Source organism: Dermochelys coriacea, chromosome 2 (genome assembly GCF_009764565.3).
Source record: "Dermochelys coriacea isolate rDerCor1 chromosome 2, rDerCor1.pri.v4, whole genome shotgun sequence".
Taxonomy (NCBI): domain Eukaryota; kingdom Metazoa; phylum Chordata; order Testudines; family Dermochelyidae; genus Dermochelys; species Dermochelys coriacea.
Window position 1 is genome coordinate 142,177,760 of NC_050069.1, and position 12,398 is coordinate 142,190,157.

General features: G+C 37.2%; 1 protein-coding gene across 14 annotated transcripts in view; it reads left to right on the forward strand.

The window, feature by feature from the left end:
• CTNND2 (catenin delta 2) overlaps window positions 1-12,398 on the forward strand; it is a 1,224,220-nt gene that overhangs the window by 1,178,037 nt on the left and 33,785 nt on the right. For 9 of the 14 annotated variants that reach the window (XM_043508458.1, XM_038392619.2, XM_043508459.1 and 6 more), the window contains one exon: window positions 6,186-6,311. The exons of the other annotated variants lie outside the window; for them this stretch is intronic. In XM_043508458.1, coding sequence (XP_043364393.1) covers window positions 6,186-6,311 — 126 coding nt within the window. The remainder of the gene's footprint in view (window positions 1-6,185; window positions 6,312-12,398) is intronic. 14 annotated transcript variants of the gene reach the window in all.

A 12,398-nucleotide genomic window follows, 5' to 3' on the forward strand; every position in this document is an offset into this window, starting at 1 on the left:
AGGATAGAGACCTGTTTATTTCACGTACATCAAATTGGCAGCTATCTTGCACTAGCAACACGAGCTTGATTCATAGGCAATCTAAAGGTGAAAGCAGTGGCTCCCATTATCATTCTCATAAGGCTGCCAGCCTCCTCTTTTGTGTAAATTATAGTACTATTACTATGAACAACACGTTTAAAATTAACTATTTAAAAATAAACTTCTTACATGTATAAATGATAGGTGATGGTATAGCAAGCTCCTATCACCGAATACTTGTAAATGGACACACATTCAAGTGTGTGTGTAAATGTGGTGTGTGTATGTGTTTACACATATATATCAATGGCAATCTCAGACCACTTCCTAGTACTCACAATTTCACATCACAAAAATTACCACCGCAGTTGCCTCTAATTGGCACCTTTCTTTGTAGTCTAAGCAAAGAGACCAAGCATTTAATTCCATTCCCAGTCAAGGGTGAGGCATATTAATGGTGGACTCTGAAGATGCTCACAGAGCCATTGCCTGTGCTGTATGTATTGTGTAGCTGAAAAGAGTCGAGTAATGTGAAATTTTTGCTCAATCTGCTCACGTTGAGTCTTGGGTTTGAAATTTTATTATTTTGTACACCTGAGCTCCTGTTTGAGGAAGATTGGCAAATAGGCCTTGTTTGAGAGGTGGGAGTGAACAGCAGCGAGGGTAGGGTTCCTCTGAGAAGACAGCACATCTGGGATGTGGGGATGAAGTGATTCTCTGCATGGTGTGGAGAGATGCCCCTTTGAGGGTAAAGTTTGTTGTGCTTGCAGGGGCTGGCTAGTTTCTTAACCTTTGAACTATTTTGCAGGATTCATTTTGTTAATCCCTTCATGAGCTAACTCTGGCAGGGTAAAATGGAGGTCAGTCTCCCAGGCAGTTAATCTAATACCTTTCCCAAGCACTGAGCTAATTTAACAAAATAACTCTTTAGTCTTCTTATGTCTCTACAACCTGCTACCAAACGTATAATAATTTAGTACAGAAAATATCATTTCTTTTAACCAAATGCTTCTAAGAATTAACTTTACTAAAAATGTTACTGTACATAAACAGATGGGTATGCATTTTTTAATGTTTATAAAGTTAGTACACAATATAAGGAATGATTTTTATGTAGAATGAATCAAGAAAAACACTTTGTGAAAGGAGCTACTTCCTTTGCTTCCTTCACATTAGTACATTGAATACTTAGCTGAATCTTGGGCTTGCTGCCTATGGTATTTTCTTTTCTTTCACAATATTTAAAAAAAAAGTTATATTAAACAAGATCTGTTCCTAAGATCTCTATTACATAAGCAATAGTATTTGTCATGCAATATGGGTTTAAATAGTCAATACAATTATTTTCTCCCACTAAAGCATCTGTATTGGCAATAATGAATGAATACAACTTCAGCTGGCTGTGCAATATGGTCAGCACTTTGTGCTTTCACACACTGGCAGGGATTTTTTCCACATTGCAGCTAAATTCAATTGTGCAGGTGTCTGAAATTCATTAGTATGCCCTAAAAATATCTATCTCATTATTCTCAAGTAATCACTAGCATATAAGAGAGGCTGGAATAGAAGCATGATTCTGTTTTATGACTTGGGACAGTTACAAGCCTAACATTAACTTTAAGGAAATGCAGCAGTATTTCTCCTGCTGCTTGAGGGACAGTATGTCCAAAGTTTGATATAATTTTAGAGCAGCACTTGTTGACACTATACTAAACAGGGGAAAGAATAATATGAATAGACGTATTATCGTTTGCATTACTGAAGTAACCAGTATATTGATTTGTCACTGTTTGGTATAAAAGTAGCCAATACATTTGGCCCAAAGATTTGTTCATGTTGGGAAAAAACATGAAAGCTTGTTACATTTTTGTAGTTCTGGTTAGCACTATGGGCTTTATTCACTACCTGTAGCAGTGCACCAAACTGCAAGTGCCCAGTGACAGAAAATCCAGCCAGTAGTGGGGAGCATAATGTTACAAGCTGCCCATAACTTCCACTCTGTTGGGGGTCCAGGAGCCAGCCAGTGCTACCCAAGAATTGTGTAGGGCTGGCTCAGGAAGGTGCACAGCAAGGGCATGCAGGAGATGTACTGATTCAGTGTCTCTCTCAGGCAGCCTCTACCAGTGAGGCTTCTAGACTCCTGGCTATAAACTGAAGCTCCTTCCAGCTAGTGGAAGCCTGATATTGTCACTTGCCCTTTACAGCAGTGCATGCCTCTTCCGTAGCACAGCTTCTTCTAACATATGTGTGGGGATGTAGACTGCGGCCTCCAACAGGGCTGAAGCAAGCACTTTGGTTTTAACCAAGGCTATAGTACTAATAGATACAGAAGTAAAAACATTCCATGAGAAGGAAGGGGTGGGACAAAGAGAATTATTTAGGGGTAAAATAAGCCACAACAGAGACAGGGGGAAAGAGCACTTCTCAGTGAGAGAAGGCAAGGACGTTCATGCATACACAGACCCAGACTGTAACCTGTTCGTGTCATTTCTTGGGGCTTTGCAGAAAAAGTAATCTAGCCCAGTGGTTCTCAAAGCCGGTCTGCCGCTTGTTCAGGGAAAGGCCCTGGCGGGCCGGGCCGGTTTGTTTACTTGCCGTGTCCGCAGGTTCGGCCGATCGCGGCTCCCACTGGCTGCGGTTCACTGCTCCAAGCCAATGGGGACTGCGGGAAACCACTGATCTAGCTCATGGATTGTGTATTCCCAGTGAATGCAATGGAGCACAGATTGCTAGCACCTCATTTGTATGAGCTCTTTTTTCCATGAGTTTCTTCACAAGGGCCTGATACAGTGCACATTGACATCAATGGAAAACACGTATTGAGTTTAATGTGCCCTTGGATCAGGCCTCAAGGCAGGATTTTTTCTTTCTGGCCTTTACTGTGGATTAGGCCAGTCTGTAGTGGAGCTGGCATCTGAGGATTTTTCTGGGGGCATTTAATGTCTGGAAAGCTGGGGATGTCTTTTGTTGGATCAGGTCCATAATACGTACTTATTAGTGCTAATATAGGAAGAGCTTCACCTTGCATGGAATTGTCTGGATTTTCTTCTCAAATAGCCTTTGGTTGTTTAAACAGAATGCTAAGATAGAAATTTGGTTGGCTCAGAGGGTGGGTAGAGAGAAATTGAGCCTCTCAGTTCAAGATGGGAGATGGTTCTCTGTTGACCTGGGCTAGATTTCACACTTGTCACTACTTGGCAGTGGTTTGATTTTCTGTGGGAAGTTAATTGGTGGTCTCAGGCTAAAAAAACCTCTCGCATACACTACTGTCACTATTGGCATCTCTGTGGATGGGGTATTGTGTTGTGGGAAATAAAACCAGGTGCGCACACAGTATACGAGCTTGTGCACAGCACTAGCAGAGTCTGAAAAAGTTTGTGCACTACACTGACTGATTCTAACCACTGTGCTGGCTATTCCACTCAACAACAGCTGTATGGTAACTTTAAAGGGACACAGCAGAATGGTTAGCAGGCTTATCAGGACAGCCCAGAATGGAAAGGGTATGAAGAGTCAATTTCAAGTCAGAGTTCAGACACATGGTTGGGATCCACTGTTGCCTCCCCGATGCACTTGTAGGACTTCACTCTCCAGGGCAGTTAATCCAGCACTATATTAATGAAGCCTGACAAGAACATTTTATCCAAAATTCTCTCCAGCTGTTACAATTCAAAAAAGAGGAAGTCGTCAAAACCAAGATGAAATGATGATCTTAGTCTTGGGGTGAAAGGGTTCCCTTCCTCAATGCCCTGTATGAGAGTTCTATTCTTCCTAACATCAACAGGCAACTGCTACTGTGCTATAAAAAGCTACTAATGGGCTGTTTTGCTCCAGTCGCCTGATTCTCAGCTTCTCCTGTTGTCTCTGAATTTGATACTTCCTTAGAAAATGGGAGGCAGAGCAAGCCATCAACTGTCAGCACAAGGGAAAGGGGGTGTGATGCAGAAAGATTTAAATTGTGCTCTCTTTCCTAAAGAACTATCTGTAGGGCTCCAGTTTCTACCAGAAAGATTTAATTCTCTTCTGGGCCTGCCACCCATAACCCTTTCATTTCCTCCTTGGGAAAACCACCTGAAAAAGAACTTGCACCAAGACAGTGTGCCATGGGAAAGTTCCAAGGAAACAAAGTCTCAGTAACCCAGCAGAGTGAGTGACTCAGATTGAATCCCAGACTGAAAAGTATACTTAAAGATGAGGACAGCACTAGTTAATCCAATAGAAAAAATGTTTTCATGGATCACATTTTTGTTAATTAAAGATTAATTAAATTCTCACTGTAGTTGACCATCAGTGAAGAAAACATGTCTCCAAAAATGACTCAGAAGTTTAGGTTTCAGAGTAGCAGCCGTGTTAGTCTGTATTCGCAAAAAGAAAAGGAGTACTTGTGGCACCTTAGAGACTAACAAATTTATTAGAGCATAAGCTTTCGTGAGCTACAGCTCACTTCATCGGATGTAGCTCACGAAAGCTTATGCTCTAATAAATTTGTTAGTCTCTAAGGTGCCACAAGTACTCCTTTTCTTTTTTCAGAAGTTTAGGCATTTCCATTTTCTCTGTTCTATGTAGTAAGGCCTACATTTTCATTTTCAAAAATGTCTACTAATTTTGGTTGCTTCCATTTTTCGGTGCTCCACCTGAGTCACCTAAGGCCTGATTTTTAGAAGTGCTGAGTGCTCACAACTTCAATTGATTGAAATTAATGGACACAATTCCTTGGCACTTCTGAAAACCAAGGCATTAAGTGTGTCAAGGTGGGCATCGAAAAATTAGGGGACACCTTTGAAAATATAGCTACATCCAGGAAGGAGCAAATTCTCATTTGTTGCAGCTCAGATTTTTTTCTTCATCTTCAGTTTTCAAGCAAATAACCAACTACTCTTAAATAAGAGCAGCTTGAGAATTTTCATAAAGTTAGCAAATAAAAATTATCTCAAATCTTTTGACAAAAAGTACATGTAGAAAGAAACTAAATAACCCAACCTGAACCATAATTTACTTGCTAAAAACAAGCTTCAAGTTGCATTAAGTGTTTATGATACTAAAGAACTGGAAACACTGTCATGAAGAGAATATTTTCTATGAATTGCATCATTTTACCCAATCATTTAGGCTTCAGCACAATGTCTTTACACTGTATCTTTTTTATTCATATGTAATATGTCTTTCAGTATATAAGTGGGAAATCACAATAAATTCTTAGAAATTATAGTTTTTCATTCATTATTGTGGATTTCTGTGTTGCACAGGATAATATCAATGTTTGTCCCTGTCACTCAATTTAACAATAAAATTACAGTCATCATATCCTTTTGAAAGCAAAGAGGTTACTGAAGGCAGTTGTCCTTCACCACATACTGTGCTATCACACAATAGGGAGAATATTGTGACAGACATGTAATGAAGCCTAAATAGACACGCTGAAGATTGGCCTTGTCTGTCATTGGCTGAACAAGACTTAAAAAATTGCCTGAAGCCTAATCAAACAGTTAAGCCAGGCAAGATCTAAAAGAAGAGTCTCTTTTCATGTGACTTTCAGAATAATGAAGCTGTAAACTGCTAAAAGTTCATTGAAAATTGCCAGAGAGATACTGAAAAATTCCTGGCAACTGGTTTTAAAATCTTAAGTTCTTTTCTAAGTAAAATAAATCTATTGCCCTTTTGACATATTAAATGCATTACGCCGTGATATACACTGGAACATTGACTATGGCCTAACTGGAAGAAAATCCAAATGATAACGTCTATGTCCTTGAGAGATGTATTCTCTTTAGATGAAATTCTCTCCAGTGCCATGGCCTTTGTATCACTTAAGCACCACATTAAAAACTCAAGCCCCAACCAGCACATACATTTTCCCATCAAAAGTACTGTTTGATGGGACTATGTATGTGCTTAAAATTATTCATGAGCATATACATGCATTTTGCTAGATCGGGCCTATAGTTGGAGCATCAGTGGACCGGGGGAAAGCATTTTCACTGAGGTGAATGTCAGCCTTTTAAAATGAACTGGTATGAAGTAACCTACATCTGTCTATAATTTAATTAAAACTGCAATAGCTTTATAGAGAAGACATTGTCTAGAGCCCATTTCTATATCACTGTGAAAATGCAGCTACCTGATTAAATAAATGATTGATTGATTGATTGATTGATTTATGGCAGCGGGCGGCCCCAGGCTTCAGAGTGGCTGAGGACAGAGGATTTTCACCTACCCATCATTCTGGGTCATGGCACGCTCAGCGTACTCTCTCGCAGAGCCAAGAAACCAGAATCTATTCCCAAACCCAGGTATTCTGGCTGTCATCTGACCAGTCTTGAATTGTGATGTTTAATGCATACTAAGATTTGCTCCCAGAAGAGCTAAGGAGAACACATTTAAATCTATAATACATTACTACTACAGAATTAAAAACATATGTATGATACATTTTAATTTATTGTACCTTATGAGGTAGGCCAAATCCTGCTCAGTTTACTTACGCAAGTAGTCCCATGAATTTCAGTGACACTGTCACATGACCAAAGTCCTGTATGAACATTGCACATTGGAGAGAGGGAGAAATAAGATCGGTTCAGTTAGCTCCCTTTAAAGCTATCCATCATTCATGTACGTTTCTGTTGATTATTTACACCTTTCAATCAGAAATGCACTTATTGCTAAATACTGTATTTCAGTTAGCAAATGAAATACTTTTTGTCAAGCACTTCTTTTGTGATCCAAGCACACTTTTTTTAAAAAAAAATCATTACATTTCATTATGGGAACAAAATTAATCAAGTTAATCTATTCTATCGATAAAATGAATGTGTTCAAAGTATCAACAAAGTTCTTGATAATATGTAAATATCCTGTGTTAACAGGAACAGGACAAGAAGATTTCATACAGACATAATTAACACCAATGAGACTAAGTCTGAAGTAGCATAAATAATCATTTTCTTATAAGGACACTATTCAGATTTTAGAAATCAAAATTCCATTCCCTTAACTGCTCCTTTCTTTTGATTTACCCTGACATCTTTCCTTTCCCTGCTAAATTGCTACTGTGTGGAGTTATTGTAAGAGAAAACAATAACTGCTACATCTTCTGTAGACATCACACAGGCAAACCTGTGAACAAGTGTTGTGGTATAGACACAGCAAGCACTTACTGATTTGTTTGTTAGTCACACAGGACATAGCAGTTTTGCTTTTTTTAATACAAAAGAATTTCATTTCAGTCATGCAATCAATGGAATAAACTTATAGGCTCTGCTTTTAACAATTCCTATATTGTCTGTCATTTCAAATAACATTCCTACCAGTCCTTCTTAATCCCTTTTACTTTTACTAACAATATTAGAAAGAGAAGGGACTGCCATCATTTTATTATCACTTTTTTGTCATTTAACATGGCTTAAAGTAACTATTACCAGCTTGAAACAATCTGTTAAATTCTATACAATTCCTAGTATGTAAATAAATAGTTCTCATGATGGGCTAAAACCGAGCACTAGATGAATTACAAAAGGTATCATATATTGCCCCATAATCCACTGCCTTGCACCTATGTCATCATTTATATCTCTTCAAAGAGGATATAAAACGCTGCCAAATCAAAATGGTAGCACTGACAACAAATGATGGAATGGGAGAATCTGACCCTGTGTTTCCATGTAGATTTTCTGGAGATATCTTTCTGAAAGGTTGTATAGACTGTATGTGATAAAATTTCAGTTTATTTGTATCATTTTGCATTTGATGTTATTTAATTCCTTTGATGCCATTCGTTTTAGAGGCCATTAAATGTATAGTGTCATCTACCATTATTTTAGTCATTCTTAATTTTTTTGAAAATGTTCATGTTCCATTTGAAAGCAATGTGAGTCTTTATAGCTGTCTTCTAAATATTTTGTAATGTTCTAAAATTAATTCTGTGTTGAAGTCAAGAGTCAATCCCAGATTATGGTCTAATTTACATTGGTATAATCCTGGAGTAATTTCAATGAAGTTATACAGGTTCAGCTCAAAATCTGACCCTCAGTGTAATAATGTTTTGTTTCCTATTAATTTAGCTGTAGCCATAAAATGCAGTTGTGATGATTCAGTTTGACTATATATATATATATAGGTTTCAAAGTAGCAGCCTTGTTATAGTATAGTAGCAGCCTTGTCACTTCAGAAGTGAGCTGTAGCTCACAAAAGCTTATGCTCAAATAAATTTGTTAGTCTCTAAGGTGCCACAAGTACTCCTTTTCTTTTTGCATATGTATATAAATTTTCATTTAAATTTCTATTCAAAATATAACTTTCAGCCTTAAACGTGTGTGTTTGTATTAATGAGCAAACCTACAGAGGTCTGAGCTTGAGTTTCAGTAAGCATCCAGAACTGTAGCTATGACCATTGCTTTTAGCACCAGGGGCTTAAAGGTACTAGTACATTCCTTTAATATTTGGTATTGTAACCAGCCTGCTGGTTTAGCAAAAGAATTTCTACATTATTTATCAGAGATACAGAGGAAAGAATTTGTAGAAGGTGAGGCAGTTCCCATCCAAAAACTGGAAAACTCAAGAGCTAACAGTGGAGTCAACAACAAACCACATTTCAGGAGTTTACTTTTCCATTAAATTCTCTGTACAGTTGTCTAGCAGCCATATTTAATTTATGTGTTGTTGTCATCATAGTCATGTGATAAAACAGTAACTGTAGAAGCAAGCTCCAGTTGTCTTTTATGCAAAATGTTGGGGGCTCACTTTTGAAATCCAGGTCTCTTCTTTAGATGCTAAATATAGAAGTAGGAGTCTAACTTTTAGCTCATAATTTTGAAAAACTTTTCCATTAAATGCTTCATCTTTGCACACAGTAGCGTCTTTTGCACTCTCTCTGAAGATTGACAAGTTAAATTTTAAATGTGCTCCCTCCCCCCCAGGCAGTATCTTTGACTGACAGCCTTCCTTTTGAAGTGAGTTATTTAACTATAAGTTCCGAAGCTCGCTCAAGACTAAAGATGCAGACAGGTGTCTAGAATCTGAAGGGCTTTCATGTATATGTACAGTCATGACTACAGTACTTTTTTATTCAGATATAAAGTTCCTGGGAGTAAGATAAAGTTTTAATCCTTGGACGTAGTGTGTGCAACTTCAAAAATTAAATACAGATGTCTTTTTGGTCTTCATAATTTTTTGTACTCCTTTTAAATGTAATCTGAGTTCTGGAAGTGTCTCCAACAAAAATAAATCACAAACAAACAAACCTCAGAAAAATCCAGATGATCCAGAAAAGCATCCAAAAGTCTGTTTACCAGTGCTAAGGTGCTGATGTAAAGATAGGCACATCACTATTTTACAGTAAAGATTAAAATAACCAAACCCAGGAAGTGCTGTCATTGAATGAAAAATATCTTCTAAAAACTGTTAACCTGACTTATTTCAAGATGGAAAATGGTTAAATTTTATTTAAGTGTGGGCAGTTCTTAGTGTTGGTTGCTATTTTATTCGGATCAGTTCATATATCTCTAATAATAATCATTTGTTAAAGGTTTTTGAACTTTAAAGTACAGAACTAGAGCTCATTCTTAATTACAGTTTAGTCTTGGTGCTTGCATCCTATAATGTAGGCAAAGGGGAAAGCACGTCTGTGACAAGGAGATTCTTGGGGATCCCAGTAAGGAAGTTGAATCAGTTAGGATGACATTAGAAACTCATGACTTTACAGTAACCTTAAACTGTTTTCTGTGGTCCCCACTGCTAGCTTTGAAATTAAACAAAGTTGACAGGATTTTTTTGGGTGATGTAACATTTAAATGACACAGAGAAGATGGATATATCAAATTATAGCTATAATTTTGGCACTAAAACCTTGTTCTCTTTCTAGAAGAAAATTAAGAAGTATTGCTGTACTGTTGCCATGTATTATTTTGGGCTTTCTTTGTTGATGTTTCTGTATGTTGCTGCAGTAAGATCTAGTTCATCTCTGCCCTTTAGGGGAAAAAAATGCTTGTTTCATGTGACTAGAAAATGTAAATTCAACCCAAGCAGTCTGATTGACTAAATGTTAAGCTTGAATGTTGATAACGTAGTTTCAACTCTTTGGTGTCCAGCATGATCTAATAACTGTTGATGGAGAAATTGTTGTGGAAGTACTTTTTATTAGTTATCTTGTTCACCATATTGAAATAGAGATTTAGGGACTGGTACCAGAATACAGATGTAGTTTAAAGATGGCTGTCATTGGAGGACACTGGGAAAGAGAACTAGCAGCTGCACTCAGGTCTGTTTTTCCTAGTTCATCTATCAGATGATATGGTTCACATTCAGAGGAATGGATTTTGCCACTGCACCTGACTGTGTGAAATGTGAGTGAAAACACTCAGCTTTTGCTTGGTTTATATATTTCTACCTTTTCCAGCTAAAAATGAGGAAAAATTATCATTCCCAAGTCTCTACATTCTAAGTACATTTCAGTCCTTTTATTGATAGTCCAGGTATTTTTAAAGAAAGTAGTTATACCTCCTCTATAAACAAGTTCTGAAGAGTTTATACAACAGTTTCTGTAAGTGTGAGTTAACAGGGTGGACATTTTGTTGGATGACTTGGAAACTCACAAAGATATTTTATTAACAGACTACATCTTGCTCTTCATTTAGAGTGTTCTCTAATAATGTCCACGTGTGTGTTAAAGTATGTGTTCAAATGTGTGCGTGTTTATGGGCACATAATTTAATAACAGTCCTTCAGCTTTCTAAACGGAAAGAGTCTATATTCTTGCAAAATTTTATTGGAACCGAAACCTAGTGTAGCATGAGCATACATAGTAATTTTTAAGAAGGCTTGTTTAGATCACAGGATTCTATGGTGCCTCTACATATAAATTAACATATCATCATATTTTTCAACTGGAACGCTATTCTCCAAGCTGCACAAAACCCTAATGGTTTTCGATCACAGTCACTGTAACCATTCCTAATGTGTTCCTCGCCATTGGGGAATATGTGATGGCAGAAGATTGGAGTTGGTTTGTTTTTTCCTCAATTAAATAACATTTGTCATGTTTTTTTATTTTATCACCTTTTATGATGGCTGTAGAGATGGAGTAGAACACGGTTGGTGTTGCAGGTAAAATGTGAGAGGTGTTCTTTGGGTTCTGATCTGTGCAAGTACCTTAGGGTTGAGTTAATCTACTGACCTGGAGTTTGGAGTAGAACAACACATGTTCCACACCTGACTTCTGTAGCCAAGAGTTAGGGATTAAATTTCCCACTTTGACTATTGCATATCCATGTTAAAAGATATTTAAGTTTTGCATCTGAATAAAAATGTCACTAAAAATCAAATAACTTTGTAGATAGAGTTTTTTTGCATATAAGCGCCTATTGTCTGCATTAGACATTAGTCAAAATAATCTCTGCTCATTAAACATTTAAATTCTAGCTAACACATTATATGCAGGAAAAAACCTGGACGGCAAAGATGCTAGCCCAAGGGCCAAATACTGCCATGCCTTTTAGAACAGTAGATTATAGCCATTGTTCCTTTATGAGAGGTATATGAAACGGTACTACAGTACTTTGAAAAATGCATATATTATTTTATTGCAGTGTTTTGAAAGGTTTATTATTTAGCTGCATATAACATCAGCAAAATTAATAATGAACCCTATTATTTCTGACTTTTTGTCCTTCATGCTTTGCCTCACACATTGTTGCCTTTTCTTACAACTGTTTTATTCATTAGATTAGGTCTTGTTATCATCACACTCACACAACAGGAAACCAATAATTAATTACGGATAGGTAAAGTGGTGCCTGACTGATTTCCTGAAACCTTCCTCAGCCACATAAAAGGCATATAAGGCATATAAGGCAGTTGAGCAAAGTTATCGAGCAGTTTTTCACTTAGATGGATTTTATTGATACATCAGAGATCGGTTGTGTATCCTTCACAACTGACCTTGGGAGCTCATATTTAAAATAATGCCCACAGTGGTTACTTCTGTTTCATATGACTGATGACACTAGTAAAAGAGTGTTTGAAAGAAAGAAAACTGGCCAAAATCATTTGAGGTACATTGAAAGAAAAAACTTGGCTAACTATCTCAACAGGGCGTAGAATCTGAGGCTTTGCAATAATAATATCAAAAGTGAGACACAGAAAATGCATTAATAATTCTTTAGGTATGGCATGTTGACATTCTGAGAATTAATGGACCTTGCTTTCAGAGTATTGAAGATAGAGACTGGGAGCACTAAATCCTATATGAGAAATGAAAGAAATAAACTACTGATTTTGAAGATGTCACTTTATCAGAGAAATAGCCTGCCTAGTGCTTATTAATCCTTATTCAGTGCCAGTTTTGCTATAGTAAATGATTGTATGACTTAGGAATCTTTTTCTCC